Below are 18431 nucleotides of genomic sequence, written 5' to 3'. Positions count from 1 at the left end.
CAAATTTTTACATTTTTAAATTGAAAGTATCCCAATGTTATTAATGTAATACAAGATTATTTTTAATTGATGGGCGCTTATTTGTCCCTATAGGGAAAAGGTACATGAAAGAATTGAAGTTTTTAATTTATATGAGCAATTTGATTTTACCCATCTAATTCATTGCCAGTATAATAGAATACATATCATACTTCATTTGATTTGTGTTAGGGTTTTATCTTGTCCGGTCAATTATTTGTTAGGACTCTATATAAGACTAACATTGAGCCTCATCAGTGCATCACAAAAACCTTCCGCCTCCTCTCTGCATCATGCCTCTGCCTTTCTTCCCCTTTTTCTCAAAGCCTGACCTCAAATTCAATGCCTCTTCTTCTTTTTTTATGCAATTATGCATATATCTTCTCATACATGTTTATTAGAAAAGTCTTCTTAACCATTTTCGATATTCATTACTCTAATTTCAACTTTTTTCAATTCCCGGATTTGTAAAGGTTGAGTGGGTAATTTTATGTGTAAAATCTTGTTAACTCCTATTCACTCCAACAGTGTAAAAATTCACTTCTGTTACTTTGTTGGAAAAAAACTTTATGTGTAGGCATCTAGTTTTGTTATAGAAAATTAGAAGTTGAAATATATTTTTTAAAATATTTTTTACAATTTTTGTTTAAGAATAAAGATTTGTAAAATCACAACAAATATTACTCAAGAAAATTATAGTTTATATTTTAGTGCCACTATGGTCGATTAATTGATTGCTTTAATAAATATTTTTAATCTTCAATTTTGTTGTAAATAATTTTTTTAAATACTCATCATATTTCTTATATTTTCTTATGATTTGGCCGTAAACAATGAAGAAAATGCTGCAAAATTAACATATTCAGCCTTTCATATCTTTCTTCCTGGAATGAGAAGAAATATTACAAGAAAGATTAGTGACAAGAGCTTTTAGAGCATTGTGGCAGTGTTTGTATTACATTTTGTTTTTACAATTACTTTGTATTTAGAATTAATAATTCCAAAAATATTTAAAAATTTAAAGAAATTATTTGTCTATCAATTATAGAACATGATTTATTTATTGGTAAATAAATATTCATTAATTTATGAATAAATAGCAATTTTCAACTATAAAACTAATATTTTACATCATATGGTACCCACTTTACAAATTTCGAGGTAATATTGAAAAGGAAAATTAAGGTACTAAAATAAATCTATAGTTTTATTATTGTGATCATTGAAAGCTAGCTAAAAATTTAACACTTTTATATTTAACAAAACATGTTTGGTTAATTTATAACATCTCGACCTTTCAAAATATTAATTCAAAATCAAACTAATAAATAGAAATTAAGATAATTCAAATTCTAAGGTATATGATGAATTTTCCAAACCCAAGATATTAAAAAGTCACTGTAGAAATAAAAGTATAGATATTGAGGCCGAGTTTCCACACTAGTACACTAGTTCAATAACAAAAGTCCAAAAAGAAATAAATAAAGATCCATCACCCTATATAGTGTTAGCCTAAACCCCTATAATTATAGGTATAAGTGTATGCTTGTAAAACTGAAAGAAAAGATGTTCCTGAATGACTGACTTGTTATAGCTGAAAGATTATAATATAAACTAAAGAAGAAACATGTGTGCAAAGTGGTTGCTAAAAACCAGCACCTGCTTTCCTAAAACTACTATATCTCTAATGTTTATTTCAACTTACTCTCCTACTTTCACATACCTACGTGATAGACCAAATCAACTCAAATAATTACTGCTAAGATAATAAATAATAAATAACAATATGTTTATATTAAAAAACCAACATTTCTCCCCTTTAATCTAAACTACTGTCTGCAAGTCTCTTACTCTAAGTAACAGCCTCATCTGGCAGTAGGTAATGCTTTTGTCAAAACATCAGCTCGCTGAAGATCCGTACTGACGTGTTTAACAAGTATATCACCATTCTCAACACATTCACGTATAAAGTGATAACGGATGTCAATGTGTTTGCTTTGTCCGTGAAACACAAAATTTTTAGTCAGATCAATGGCGGACTTGTTGTCAAGATACAACACTACTGGCTCAACATGTTTACCAGTAACCTGACTCACCATTTTCCGTAGCCAAATGGCCTGACATGCAGCTGCAGTTGCCGCCATGAACTCACCTTCGCAGGACGAAAGTGCTACACTTCTTTGTTTTTGTGATGCCCATGTTACCAGTCCGTCGTCCAAATAAAACACCATGCCCCCAGTGCTTCTTCGATCTTCAACATGTCCAGCGACGTCACTGTCGGAATATCCTTTCAACAACTCACTTATACTGCCTCTATTACTAGACCATGGTTTAGCGTACCTCTAACATAGCGAAGAATCCGTTTTGCTGCTAGCAGATGCATCTCAGTGGGTTTTTCCATATACCTGCTCACAATCCCGACTGAATAGGCTATATCCGGCCTTGTATGAACCAAATAGCGTAGGCCTCCAATCATACTTTTAAAATGTGTAGTATAAACGCATCGTCCTCCTTCATCTTTGTTGATATTCTCCTTAGGATCCATGGGAAGCTTAGTGGCATTGCAGTTCCACATCCCAACTTTTTCGAGAATTTTTTTCGCATAGGCCGTTTATTTCAGCTGGATGTTATTAGCCCCTTGTTTAACCTCCAGACCCAAATAATACGTCAGCTTACCCAAGGTACTCATCTCGAACCTCCTGTTCATCTGGTCTATAAACTCTCTTATACTCGATGGTTTTATTTCTGTAACCAGTAAGTCGTCGACATATACTCCGATGATCACAACATCTTCACCCTTTGCTTTCGTATACACTGCATGCTCATAGGGACATCTCACAAAACCCAGTTCCTCAAGATATTTACTCAGTTTTTCATACCACGCACGGGGCGCTTGTCGTAAACCATAGAGTGCTTTGATTAGCTTATACACGAGATGTTCTTGCCCCTTCTTAACAAACCCTTCAGGTTGCGTAACATACACCTCCTCTTGGATCTCTCCATTTAAAAATGTAGATTTGACATCTAAATGATGCACTTCCCAACTATGTTTGGCAGCCAGAGCTAGTAAAATCCTAACAGTTTCGAGGCGTGTAACTGGTGCGAAGTTTTCCCCAAAATCTCTCCCCTGCTTTTGGACGTAACCCTTTGCCACAATCCTAGCCTTGTACTTGACAATTTTCCCGCTCGTATCTTTCTTCGTTTTGAATACCCATTTTAACCCAATAGCTTTTTGACCAGGAGGGAGCTCAGTCAGCTTTTAAGTATTATTTCTCTCCACTGGAGTAATTTCACATTCCATGGCCTCTCTCCAGTGGTGTTCAGATGCTGCTTTAGTAAAACTCCTGGGCTCATCTATACCAGTGAGCATTAGCTCCTCATCTTCCAACTCAATCTCTTGAGTTTCATCATAAATTTCATTCAAAGATCTGTAGTGTTTTGGTGCACTATCAGTGTCAACATCTGAGCTTGTCGAACCTGTCCCAAACGACGAAAGTGTACGAACAGACTCTGAGCTAGTCGTGCTTGATCTCTCAGACATTGGACTAACTGAATGGTCTTCTTCAATATTAGTGCTTCTATCAGATTCTGTGATCGAGCAAAAGATATTGAAAGTTTCATGAGTTTCTCCGTCTGTCTCCTTGTTACTTTCCCATGGCCACGCTTTGCTTTCTTCAAACACCACGTCACGACTAACATGAATCACATTTCGTTCCGGATCATACAACCTATACACTTTCGACCCAGGTTCCTTACCGAGATTGATTACCAACTTACTTCGATCAGACAGCTATGTGGTATGAACAGATGGTAGTTTCATGTATGCTAGACAACCAAAAATTCTAATGTGCCCAATGTTTGGTTTAATACCTGACCATGCCTCGTGAGGTGTCATCCCCGAAACAGATCGAGTTGGCAAACGATTTAGTACATAAATCGAATGTCGTATGGCCTCTCCCCAGAATGTTAGTGGTAACTTCTTCTCCTTTAGAAAACTCCGAGCCATTCCTATGACTGTCCGGTTTCATCTCTCAACCACACCGTTCTGCTGAGGCGAGTACGGCGCAGTGAATTGTCTGGTGATGCCTACTTCTTCACAATAGGAGGTGAATTGTTTTGAAATGAATTCACCACCTCTATCAGTTCTAAACGTTTGCACCTTTCGTTCCTCTCCATTTTCTACCTGTGCTCTAAATCTTTTAAAGGCTTTGAACGCTTCGTCTTTGTTTTTTAATAGATACCCCCACATCACCCGACTGTAGTCATGCACTAACAGAAATAAATACTTATTTCCTCATGAAGTAGGAGGCGAGATTGGGCCACATAGATCACCATGAACAAGTTCTAGTACCTTCTTAGCGTTATAGGTTGCTTGGCCTGGGAAAGATCTTCTGGTTTGTTTCGACATCAAACACCCAGTGCACACTTCATTCTGTATTTTAATCTCAGGCAAGCCATGCACCATTTTGGTAGTACACATCATATTCATGCCATTGAAATTGACATGTCCAAGTCGAGCATGCCAAAGCCAAGCCATTTCATCACTCCGTGACAGCAGACATTCTGAACTACTACTCTCGATTATAATCTTAGACAAGCGATTTACAGACTTCTTTACCTTCATAATCAGTCTTCCTCCTTTGTCATAGATCCACAAATGAACCCCACTCAAAATAACCCTGTTTCCTTCCTCAGCTAATTGCCCTAAACTGATGATATTGTTGCATAATATAGGAATGTAATAAACATCCTTCAACAATCTTTCTTCTCCATTTTTACACTTTAAGAGGATTGTCCCCTTTCCTTTTATTGATACAGTAGAACCATCTCCAAACCTCACCTTGCCTTTCACATTCTCATCTATTTCTCGGAATTTTGACAATTGTCCTGTCATATGATTGCTAGCTTCATTGTCTAAATACCATAAATTCGAGGCTGGTTGAATTGTCTTAACGTTGTGGTTTAGCTTGGGAACTACTTGCTCCTCATTGATCAGCATTACTTTCTCACCTTCTTCATTATTTTCTACCATCAGAAGTGCGGGCTCATCATCTTGCATCTGGGTCATGTTTACCTCTTCCTTTTGTTCCTTATTCTCCCATTCACATCGTGATTTTTTACAATCTGCAGCATAATGGCCATATCCCTGGCAATTGAAGCATCTGACTTTAGTTTTGTCACGTCCTCCACGTCCAAAATCTCTTCGAAACTTCGACCCAGATGACCCATCTCCTTTACCTGAACGTTTCAGCCATTCTTCCCGTGTCAAAAGCAGCTTTGCATCATCTCTTTCCCTCTTCGACCACTCTTCCTCAGTCAATAACAGTTGACCACCACTCGGTTCCACCTGACCTCGTAAGCGTTCTTTATGAGCTTTTAAGGATCCAACCGTTTCTTCAACGGTCATAGTCTCTAAATCTCCGAATTGTTCAATTGTCGAAGCTATCTGCAGAAATTTCTTAGGAACTACTCGTAACAATTTCTTCACAATATATGCCTCTTTGACCTCCTCACCAAGAGCTCTAATGGTTGTCACCAAACCATTTAATTTCATACAGAAGTCATCGAGAGACTCCGTATCTTTCATGCTCAATGTCCCGAACTCTGCCTTAAGAGTTTGAATTCTCGCTGTTTTTACACGATCAGTGCCCAAACACATGGTTTTGACGGCATCCCAAGCCTCCCTAGCCATTTTCTTTTCGGCTACAGACAACAAAACATCCTCCGGAATCCCTTGATAGATAGCAGCAAGAGCGATTTTGTCTGTCCGATCTTCTACAGGCAACTTTGGGTCGTCACTCTCAATAGCAATCCACACCCTGTGTGCTTGCATATACACCTTCATCTTAAGCGCCCATGCTGTATAGTTACCTCTGTTCAACATGGGATATGCCAACCCGATCGTTTCATCTTTTGCTTTGATGTTTTCCATCGTACTGGACTTAGGCATATACTTTGGCATTCACCGGAATCACCGAGCTCTGATACCAGAATGTTAGCCTAAACCCAGTGCCTGTATAATTATAGGTATAAGTGTATGCTTGTAAAACTGAAAGAAAAGATGTTCCTGAATGACTGATTTGTTATTAACTGAAAGATTAAAATATAAACTAAAGAAGAAACATGCGTTCAAAGTGGTTGCTAAAAACCAGCACCTGCTTTCCTGAAACTACTCTATCTCTAATGTTTATTTCAACTTACTCTCCTACTTTCACGTACCTACGTGATAGACCAAATCAACTCAAATAATTACTGCTAAGATAATAAATAATAAATAACAATATGTTTAGATTAAAAAACCAACATATACTGACCGGATTCTATAAACTGATATACTACTAAAACTGGGAGTTTCTAAAAGTCTTTTCTATTTTTAATATTACAATGTCAATTATCTAAAAAAATAAAATATTTTTGATACAACAACATGATCCAATAAAATGAACAAATTTTCAAGAAAAGTGAGTAACAAAAATCAGTTATTTTGATTTCGGTGTTGTACCGAGAAAATAAAAATATAATACTCCCTTCATCCCTTTTTAGTTGTCACATTTTAGTTGTCACATTTAACTTTGACCTGGTCAAATTGACTAAAGTTTGACCGAAGTTTATTAATATTTTATAATTGAACAAAATAAAAAAATTATATCATCGAAAAGCAGATTTAATCTATGTTAACGTATATTTTTCTGTTTTTTAAGTAATATAAGAGTAATGTTTAATCTACCGTAAAAAATTGGTCAATTTGACTTTTATAAAGGAAAATGTGACAACTAAAAAGGGACAAAGTGACTAACATCTTAAATATTAGCTTAGGCAATTAAACACTAACAACATTAAATCTTATCCATACACCCCCATACCGTCACTATTATAGTAAATAAGCATTAAATATAATAAGTAAATAATGTTTGTCGTTATAGAAGATTCGCGTAAGAGCAAGTTCTAGTGTTCAGACAAACTTAAGTGCACTAGAAGATTAGCTTTGAAAGAAAAATATATATTTAACGTTCTGTATAATTAATAAATTTATTGAGCAATTTATAACTGATGTAAGTTTATGATTTTTCTTTATTTATTTAGAACATATGTGAATCCAAATTTCTGGTTATTCTTCATTTAATTTAGGATGCAAATAAATGTAAATTGTACGTGCAATTTTTCTCGCATTTTCATTCAGCCGTCTTTCCTATGGTCAAATATCCTTTTTTTGAGATTTTTAGTTGCTGATATCCTGAAAAGATAATAGAAAATCAATCGTATTATGAATTCGCAAAGCAAAAGATATCTTAATTTCTTAGAGTTGAGTAAATTGATTATAAATGTTAAAGAGTATAAGATCCTGTTCGGGCCTTCCTCTACTACCTTAAGGTTTTAGAGCAACGGCTTATTTATTATGATATCAACAGCTATGATTCGATCCAGGAAAGGTTGATGATGAGTTATAACGGGTTAGGTTCCACATATTGGGTTTAATATATGTGTTATTATTATTATTTTTTCTTGTCTTCTTCTTATTCAAATCAGTTACTCCCTCTGTCCCTGCCAATTATTATCGTTTATGGAAGAGTGTCTCGCACATATTAGTTATATAATTTTTTCTAAAAATTTTCATTTTCTGAATAAAAATAGAATGTATAAACTTTTATTCAGAAAATTTTTTTTTAAAAAAAAGTTATAGAACTATATCTTTTCTTCATAATTATTATTTTTTCTTCGATTTAGTTAAATTTCTCGAGGGTACTTGATTTTGGTTGAAATTGTTTTTTCTACTGATTTTGGTTGGTTGGGACTCTCAAGCAACTTTTCTGCTGGTTTTGGTTGAAACTCTCATATAATATTTATGCTGGTTTTTGTTGGGACTCTAATATACACTCTCGATCTCGCTTTGATGATATTGGCTCCTTGATAATATTATTTTTTCTCTTTCTTTCCCCCTCATCTTCATTTCCTTTTCTTGTGTTGATGATGTGGGTATGTGTAGGCACATTGGTATACTTCTCCGCCTTCTATTTTATTTTATCTGGTGCTGTAAGCATATTGGTTCTTTACGGGATTGGTATAGGTTATTTGGTGGTTTAGGCACATTGGTTTAGTATATATGGTGCTCTAGGCATATTGGCCCTACGAGAGAATATTTAGTTTATTTGGTGCTCAAGGCACATTGGGCCTTTGAGGGGATTGATTTAGTTTATTTGGAATTCTAGGCACATTGGATTAGTTTATCTGGTGCTTTAGGCACACTAGCCCTTCACGGGATTTGATTCAATTTGGATACAATTTAAATTGAGATACAATTTTTATTTGGTTGAGGATTAGATACAATTTGTTGACTTGGATTCAATTATCTGGAGTTTGTATTTGGTTGATATGGAGTTTGGTTTTGGATTTGGATTCAATTTCGCATGCAGTTTTAATATTGTTTTCGATGGTTGCAGATTTGTTGCTTTGGTGATTTGATTGCTTTGTCGTATTTTGGATGAAGTTTTTGTATTGTTTTTAGTGGTTGCAGATTTATTGCTTTGGTGATTTGATCATTTTAATTTCTCTTGGGTATTGCGCCTTTGGACGATTTCTCTTTTGTTGCTGCGTTCTGTTTTGTTTTTGCGTGTTTGGATTCATTTGGAAGTTTTTTGTTTGTTTGAATTTGTAACTCTTTTTTTGGATTTGTTTGAATGATCTTGAATCTGGTGTTGTAGCTTTGGATTTTTTTGGCTACGTGGCTCCGTCACTTGGTTTGGAAACTCCAGATTCAATATCATGAGTTGGGGGGGTGTTAACATATATAATGATATTGTATTATTGGATAGTTTCATTATTAAAATAATTTCCTTATTAGAATATTTTCCTTCTTTAAGTTTTGTTGTTGGGTATATAAGCCTCTCTTCTATTATAATTGAGAACAAGTCTTATTATAATAAAATCATTATTATGTATAGTTTAACATGGTATCAAAGCTCAGTTTATATTGGTATTAGTTGTATATGTTGTTGTCAATCGTAGCGAAAAGTATCGTATGATGGAGGGGGAGTATTAAAGAGTATAAGATCTTGTTCGGGCCTTCCTCTACTACCTTAAGGTTTTAGAGCGACTGGTTACTTCACAATAACATTAATTAAGAAGTATTTCTGATGTTCATAGCTGTTGTTAGGGGAGATGCAATATTTTCCGGGGATTCAGTAAATTCTTGATTTTGGACTTAGAAAAGGTTGATCCTTTTGGAAGCATTAGGAATCATAAATTTGAGAATATTATTGGAAATAAATTATAAGTATGCATTATATATATAGGTAGTATCGCTACAATTAAGAAAACTATTGTTGATGAAATAATTATGAAATCATTTAGCAATATGTTTCATACGCCAACTTATTAGACTAGTCTTTATTATTTAACTATTGTATATGAAAAATTTTATTTTACAGAACTGGAGAATCAGAAAAGAGGACAGAATCAGGGCCACGAGTTTTGACCTATAAAATTAAACTCGCATCACGGGAAAAATCTAGATCATGGAGAGTGAGTGAAGAAAGTCAGAAAAATTAGTAATACTAAAAATCTACTAGTCCAACTTCATTTTCAAATTACTATTATGTTGGAGACTGAAGTATTTACTCTTTGAAATTGTTTTTATGTTGCCACTGTACCTTTATTGGCAGGGCATGTGATTGTAACTTCATTTAATATAGTGTTTTAGTTGATGACTCTTTCTCAAATATTTGATGTTTAGCTTTATTAAGTTCAAAATTTATTATACCTCGGGGATGATTTACTGAACTTGAGAAGAATCTATGGTAAGATAATTTAGGTCATTCATAAGTTTGAAGACATTTTGCATTGTGTTTGTTAGAATGTGTTTGAAATCTTATCAAATCTATTAATCTACATATTTTTAGAATATAATATGTGTATTGCTTTATCAGAATATTTTGAGCTGTTTTTAGCAAAATGCAGAATTTGGACTGTAAAATTTTTGCACATGCATTATTATATTTGCTGAAATATTTATAGAGTTTTGTAACATTTTTTTGTCAATAGAATTTGCAGACTTTTTTCAGTCCTGAATAGAATTCTATCATAATTTTGATTGCTCAATCTGTAAATTATTGCATCAGTTATTTCTTCCAAATTTAACAATTTTTTATTTGCAGAATCTAGAAATTTTTTCAGGTTGATCTGTAGGTTTTTTCTGGTTATGAAATATGGGCATTTAAAGTTTACTTTCTGAATATCTATTATGCAAGACATGCATGTACATAACAAGACAAAGTTATTTTGATAACCCTAAGGATAAGTTGTATGATAATTCAATTGTATTCTATACACTACTAAAAAAACTTCAATAGACATCTTCCAGAAATCAATGTTAAATGTTTCCCGACCGATGTCTATGCAGGTGTAGAGAAAGATATCCCCATATGACATCGGTTGTGAAATTATGTCTGGGAACATCTTTAACATACGTTCCGGATTACAGTCTAATGTATATTCTCTGTTTTTAAACAAAAATTGCATTACAATCTTTTCCAAATAGCTTTGATATGATCTAGGTATGAACTTTAAAAATTAATTTACAAAGTATAAATCAGTATTTACATCGTTATAGAAAGAAAAATGATGTCAAAGTTGTCTTCTAACATCACTTTTGGATATGAAACAGATGTCAAAGTTACCTTTTTACATCACATGTAAAAGAAAACCGATGTTAGAGGCTTGATTAGACATTAGTTCATTAAATAAATCTGATATGTTTACCATCTTCAACATCAGTTATAAAAAAGTTGTATATATCAACTGATCTTAATGCCTTATACATTTACGTACATATTTCATTTATAAACACCCAAAAATTCCAAAATTTGGGCAAATAAACAGAAAGACAAGACCAAAAAATCAAAATCACATAATTTGATAATCATTAATAACCCGATCTATCTCCTACAACACTGAAACCAACAAACCAACAAAAAATTATAAAGTCAGTCAAAATACCATCATGTACAAAAGCAACTCAAAATTATAAAGCCTACTGCAATCAAAATATAGATCCTACAGAACATTCCTGCACATCTCTTAAGGCACTACGCCATAAGTGCACATAGGCAACGGTTTTAGCTAGCGCTGCATGAAAAGCGTTGCATTATCTATAAAATTTTCAGTTTATTACAACACAGTGGAGAAAGCGTTGCAATACATTGAAGCTACCATTGCTAGTAACTGTTAGTGTTGCGCAGCATGCAACAGTAGAGGTCATAGCCTTGCATTAGACATTTTATTTATTTAATAAATGTTGACATGACATACTGACGTCAGCATGCTGACGTGGCATGTTGACGTGGCAACAGTGGGTCCCTCATGTGGGGCCCAAAATACTGACGGGGTGTGCTGACATGGCACAAGTGGGGCCCACATGCTGACATGGCACTTTATGCGTTGCATTTGCTTTCTGGTATTGCAGTAGGTTATTTAATGTTGCCTTAACTATTGTAATATTTTTAAAATTTATTTGTTATATTCATGTTCTAATTTTTTTAAAATCATTTTTAATTGATCCTTCACAAGGCACGCCCTCTAAAGCAAAAAGAGCCTCTAGGATACTTTTATCTCGTAAAACATGTTGAAGGCATCGTTCTGTAGTCTTGCGAGTTATTCTCGTAGGGAAATGATCGAAAACTGTTGGAATTTAAACCGCAGCGGAGGCATGGCAAAACACTTTTACAAATATAAAATCCAAATAAAAGTATATAAATCATGGTAAAAACATAGGGATCGAATCTAACCTTTAAAATAATTCGGAGACAACGATCAGAGATCCTTAGCAGTTGCTCCTCAAGTGTGAAGCACTCCACCGGTATCCACTAAGAAAATGATGTAATGGAAGAGGAAGGAGGTGTAGAGAATTGGGTTTTCCAAACTTTTTGGGTTTTTGGGTACGAATAAAAATAGGGTCTATAATAGTATATTTATAGGCAAAATTTTCAACTGAAATTTTCCCATAAATATTATTATTATTATCCCATTTATTATTCTCATTAATAATTAAAACACCTTTTAATTATTAATCCTTTTTTCTAAACATTTTAGAAATAATTCTCTCTCTTGATTTAATTTCCAAAAATTAAATCCTTTAATTAATAATATTAAGAACTTTTCTTAATTAATTTATAATTAATTAAATCTCATTTAATTAATTATTAAATTTGCCAATTAATTATTTATTTCATAAATAAATAATTATCTGCCATTATTAATAAATTCCTCCACCATTAAATCATTCTCTTTTTATGGTGTGACCCTGTAGGTTCAATATTAAGCCGGTAGTAGAAATAAATAATAATAAAACTATTTTATCATTATTTATATAAATTCTCTAATTTATTAAATATGATTAATTAATTAATCATATTTATTCTACATCGTGAGGGATACTTCTCAGCATATCGCGACTATCCGGATAATATGAATTCACTGCTTAGAATACCAAGAACCTATTCAGTGAATAGTTACCGTATAATAAACTCCTTCTACCCTACAATGTCCCGATTAAATACAAGGCATGGATCTCATGTCAAGCCTATCTAATTCAATCACTTGCTTACCATTTACTATGCTTAGTTCTATGCAAATTAGAAACTCCTTTCTAATTTCATTCACTCTGGACAGAGATTCCTGAACTAGCATAAGTGGATCAGCCTTGAACATTCGCTTTCTTCACTGGAAGGAGTAGATCCTTTATTGATCATACACTATCTTCGTGTACAAATTCCTATACCCAGTAGAGCCCTAATAATTGTCCCTGGAGACTAAGAACTAAACCAAAGCATAGTTCAGTGTACACAAGATGACTATGATGACCTCAAGTCTAAGGATACTTGTACAACTATCACTATGTGAATAACTGCTGACACGTGAGTGAACTCCATCAGTTGTTCAGCTGGGCGAGTCATGTTCAGTGAACTTATTCTATAATAAGCACCTACATACTAGCTATAGTGTCACCACACAAATGTCTATGAGAACAGACATCCTTCATAATGAAGTAAGCATAGTATGTACCGATCTTTGCGGATTATTAATTACCAGTTAGTAATCCTATAACCAGGAACTATTTAAGTTTAGAGTTATCATTTTTTAGGTCTCACTATTATGATCTCATCATAATCCATAAAAAGCTATACTCTAAACTATGGTATATCTTATTTAAACACTTAAATAGATAGAGCCCGTAATAAAAACAAAACAAGTCTTTTATTAATATCAATGAAATCAAAACAGATTACATAAAAAGTTATTCCTAAATCCTAATACATGATTGGACTTAGGAAATATTCCTTTCAATCTCCCACTTGTACTAAAGCCAATCACTCTGGTATCTAATACCCATCTTGTCTTTATGATGATCAAAGTGACTTTCAAAAAGTAGCTTTATGAGTGGGTCTGCTATGTTGTTATGTGTCAACTCTAATTCAATACAATACAAGAAATGTTACCACGCTCCCACTAACCCTTTGGTAGATGAATAGTTCATCTACGTTTTTGATAAAATCAAACTCTTTGATTGTCTTATCAAAACGAATGTTCCATCTTTCGAGAAGCTTGCTTTAAACCACATATGGTTCGCAGTAGCTTACACACTAGGCTTTCATTTCCCTTGGAAAGAAAACCATCTGGCTATATGCCAGATCTCATAGTCGTAGTAAGCAGCAATCGCAAGCAAAATCCGAACTGATTTTAATAGGGTTATAGGTAAAAAGTTTCGTCAAAGTCAATCCATTGCCTTTGTTTGAATCCTTTTGCCAAAAGCCTGGCCTTAAAGGTCTCCACCTGGCCATCTGATATAATCTATCTTTTGTATACCGTATACATAGATTCCATTCCGGATTTCATGGCACTATGCCATTTCTCTGAGTTAACACTACTCATAGCCTCATTATAGGTTACAGGGTCGTCATCATCAATGATCGACAACTCATTGTCATTCTCAATGACAAGGCCATATTACCTCTCAGGTTGGTGAGACACTCTCCCTGATCTATGAATGGGCTGTTCCACAAAAGGTTGTTCAGTCAGAACAGGTGTTTCTACTTGATCCGTAGTAGTTTGTGCTTCTTGAACTTTATCAAGTTCAATTTTGCTCCCACTGTTTCCTTCAAGGATAAACTCCTTTTCCAAGAAGGTAGCATGTCTGGGGACAAACACCCGATGATCGGTGTAAAAGTAATACCCTAAAGTCTCTTTAGGATATCCCACAAAACTACATTTTACGGATCGATATTCCAGCTTATCTGGGTCAACTTACTTGACATAAGCTGGACATCCCCAAATCTTAACGTGTTTAAGACTCGGTTTCCTTTCTTTCCATATCTCATATGGAGTTTGAGGAACAGATTTAGAAGACACCTTATTTAGTAAATATGCTGAGGTTTCCAATGCATAACCCCATAGGAGTACTGGAAGATTTGCATAGCTCATCATGTACCAAACTATGTCTAACAAAGTTCGATTTCTCCTTTCAGATACCAATCTGGAGGAGTCCACTGGGAGACTATACCATTTACTTTGAGATAATCTAGAAACTCTCCATTCAAGTATTCACCACCTCGATCTAATCGAAGAGTTATAATACTATGTTTGGTTGTTTCTCCACTTCATACTTATATTCTTTGAACTTTTCAAAGGCCTCAGACTTGTGTTTCATCAAACACATATCCGAATCAAGATCTATCATCTATGAAAGTAATGAAGTATGAAAATCCACCCATGGCTTGCGTAGACATTGGTCCACATACATCTGTGCGTACCATTCCTAGCAAATTTGCAGCCCTCTCTCCATGTCTACTAAATGGAGACTGCAGTGCCACTATGAAGTGAGATTTTCATCATCCCTTTTCTTTTATTAGTTTGTTCAATCTGAAGTAAATTATGTCACATTTATATAGACCATTATTTAAACTACCACGTCCATAAAGAATATTATCTCTAAGAATAGAACATTCATTATTCTCAATAATAAATGAAAATCTAGCCAAGTCTAACATGGGAATAATATTCCTCACAATCGAGGGAACAAAATAACAATTATTTAAAACAATAGTCTTGCCCGTAGGCCTATGTAAATGAAATGATTCTACATCTACAGCAGCAACTCTTGCTCCATTGCCCATTAGTAGAATCACCTCCTCTTCCTCAAGAGTCCTACTTCTCCTTGGTCCCTGCAACAAATTGCAGATTTGAGAACTACAGGCGGTATCTAATACCCAAGTAGAAATTTGATTTAATGACATATTCACTTTTATCATGAACATACCTGAATCAGAAGCGGTAGTCTCACTACCCTTCTTCTTCTTCAATTCTGCAAGGTAAACCTTGCAGTTCCTCTTCCAGTGCCCCACCTTGTTACAGTGAAAGCAAACAATTTTTCTCTTGGGGTCTTCAGCTTTTGGTGGAACCAGCTTTTCTTCACCTATTTACTTCTTCTTGGAAGAGTTCCTCTTCCTTTTCTTAGGATTGGAACCTTCACCAATTAGAAGAACAGAACTCTTCTTAGGGGGGAAATTCGATTCCGCAGTCTTCAACATGTTGTGGAGTTCAAGCAGGCTGACATCCAACTTATTCATGTGAAAGTTCACAACAAACTATGCTTTATAAAATGCCCTATAAAGGCTTGAATTGGTGTTTTGTACTCAAGTTGTTTGTGTTTTTGATGCGTTTTTGTAGTGTTTTGCATTTAAGGCATAAATAAGGGATCAAAGAGATTTAACATTTCTTTGGTGCTAAATTAGTGTTAGGAAGGTGTCCTGGGAGTTTGCTCCTATAATGTCATCAAGGATCAGCAATTAAATGAAAGAAAATCAGTTTTTCCAGAATGCCAACGTGCCCTCGCTGTGCTAGCGTACGACCGCGCCAGAGAAGCAGAAGGACAGTGCGCCCGCGCTGATGAAGCGCGCGCCCGCGCTGATGAAGCGCGAGCCCGCGCCGAGTCGAAAGCTCAGAATCCTGTTTAAGTACAAGAGTGATTTTCTGGACTTCTCTTCTGATTGGGCTGCTATATATAGACAACTTAAAGACGTTTTTCGTAACAGAGCTTAAGGAGAAGACAACTAGAAGACCTCGGAGCATAAATACAGCCAAGGCGAAGAGGATCTAGTTTATTCTTGTGATTTTTTGTTTTAAGTTCTAATCTTGGATGCTAGTTTTCTTATTTTGTTGAACCTATACTCTTGTTTAACGTACTTGATTATTATTCAGTTTATTAAAGACTTAGTTTATTATACCATTCTTTTATTGGAACCCACGGTGATGATGAGTTTGGTTATGGGCTAATCGTTATTATGGGCTTCTAGCGGATTTACTATATATTTCAATAGTTAATATGTTTTGATACCTTAGTGTACGAAAAATGTATGATATCCTAGTATTGGTTTTGCTTATTCGTCTTATGAGCGTCACGATAGATAACATGTTAATCTCTATTTAAGTGAAAGTGAATATAGGGGTTTAGAATATACCATGCTAGCATAGGTTCATGTATTTGATAAGCATGATTCATAGGTAATTTTAACAATCTTACTTACCTATGTAATCACGATAGATAACTTGTTCATTAAACCGTTATGTTGTCAAATTCTATTGACATATAGGGTCTTAATATAATTGGTGTCTATTCAGCTTCTATCTCTTTTATGGATGTCTGGTAGTAAGGTATTTGTACAAGGAAAGTTGGCGCTTACTAGTTTCGTGTTTTCTGATTAGAATCATCACCATTGCATGCTAAGGATAAGAACAAAAAGGCTACTGAATGAAGTAGTAATGAAGTTAGAATCCCATATTTGTGTTATATAAGTAAATCACCCTTTTAATCTCTTAGTTAATTGCATGTTAGTTAATAATCTTAGTTATAAACAATCTCAACTTGTTATCATCTTAGTATTGAATAATAACCATGCCATTGTTGCATAAGTACATTAATTGAAATTAACCTAAACCAGTCTCCATGGAAACGAACTAGAATTAATTTAATATTACTTGCGATCGCGTATACTTGCGTGAATATTAGCGCCTATTTTCATCCTTACAGCTGTGTAGAGAATTTGAGATATGAATAAGTCATTTTACTGAATATTAAAATTATTTTATGTTCAATTATACTGAATATTTGTTGTTGGTTTATTGATTACAAATTTAAGTCAGAAATAGAGATGAACCGGCTAATGAAAGTAGATTGTGAATGGCATGTGCTTCTGGACAAAGGCAAGTTTACTCTATCCCCTTATTCATGCTTATTAAATTTTAAAAATCATTTCATTTTATGTTTATTTATCTTGAGAATATATTTTCCTTCTAAATCCTGAAAAATATGGACGTGCTATCCCCTTTGTACATAGAATATTCATTTGGGTAATTTATCTCTTTGAATAATGATGACTTTAAATCTAGGTTTGTTTATTTTTTTTGAACCACCAAATTTTATTGTCATTAGTTGGATCCGTGTTTCAGATTAACCTTATGAATCATTTGATACCATTGACCTACCTGTGCATAGAAAATTTCCAAAATCTTATTATTATTTAACGTTGGAGCCATCTTTAAATATTTTATTTTGTTATAAATTAGCAAGCAAGGGTTGTTTATCATTCAAGTAACCCAAACCTTATTTAATATCGATTATTCTCAATATTTTGAGAAGATCAATATTTTAAATCGTAGTTCATTATCTTATACGTAATGAACTGTATTCTTAAAAGTACAATTGGTTTATCCTTCTAGCCAGTACTGTATTTCATTATTTTATTGATTTTGATGCTTGAATTTTATTATTCAAATTTTGAAAATGTTCATTCAACAGTGAATATCATACTCAGAGAATAGTCAACGTGGGAGGTGCCCATGGTTTGAAATTGTTTATCCCAAGTGCGGATATTAAAATTTTTATTGTTTGGCTCAAGTGAAGCCATGGGTTCAGGTGGGACCCATTATATATGCTAGCATCGAAATGTTTGATGAATCTATGATGAGGCATGAACAGGCGAGCGCAGTATTCACGCGGAGAATGGTACTCTTCCGTGTTAGTTGATCGCATCACAAAGGTACCTAGGATGGAAACGAACAGATTCACAACTTGTGATTATTTTGATCATGTGCCCTTGATGAGTTTGCTTCCTTTATTCGAAAAGCAACTCGAATTTGAAATTTTTTCATGGAAATGTTATATTTCATAATATTCATTGTCATATTTTGCACTTTTATCCTTATTTTGTGATGTACAACTTTCACTATTTATTATTCTATTATTATTGGATATCTTGCTGAGCATGTAGATTGTCATTCTTGTTATTTCTTAAAATCATATACAGTAGAATATGAAATGAAAGATTATGACGAGTAACAGGGATAGAGGAAAGGGAAAAGTCAGA

At 34.1% G+C, this 18431-nt stretch overlaps 2 protein-coding genes across 2 annotated transcripts; both read right to left on the bottom strand.

The window, feature by feature from the left end:
* Positions 1-1883: 1883 nt before the first annotated feature.
* Positions 1884-2593, bottom strand: LOC141700211 (secreted RxLR effector protein 161-like). The gene is made up of 2 exons (XM_074504034.1): positions 2359-2593; positions 1884-2305 (listed from the first exon to the last, which is right to left on the bottom strand). Exons 1-2 carry the CDS (start codon positions 2591-2593, stop codon positions 1884-1886), a joined length of 657 nt encoding a protein of 218 aa, XP_074360135.1.
* A 1719-nt stretch (positions 2594-4312) lies between these two features.
* Positions 4313-5950, bottom strand: LOC141700210 (uncharacterized). Its single transcript, XM_074504033.1, has one exon. The coding sequence runs from the start codon at positions 5948-5950 to the stop codon at positions 4313-4315; it is 1638 nt and encodes a 545-aa protein (XP_074360134.1).
* Positions 5951-18431: the final 12481 nt, after the last annotated feature.

Source organism: Apium graveolens, unplaced genomic scaffold, assembly GCF_009905375.1.
Source record: "Apium graveolens cultivar Ventura unplaced genomic scaffold, ASM990537v1 ctg1927, whole genome shotgun sequence".
Classification (NCBI taxonomy): Eukaryota; Viridiplantae; Streptophyta; class Magnoliopsida; order Apiales; family Apiaceae; genus Apium; species Apium graveolens.
The sequence above is the reverse complement of the archived record's forward strand: the minus strand, read 5'-3'. Positions and strand labels throughout refer to the sequence as shown.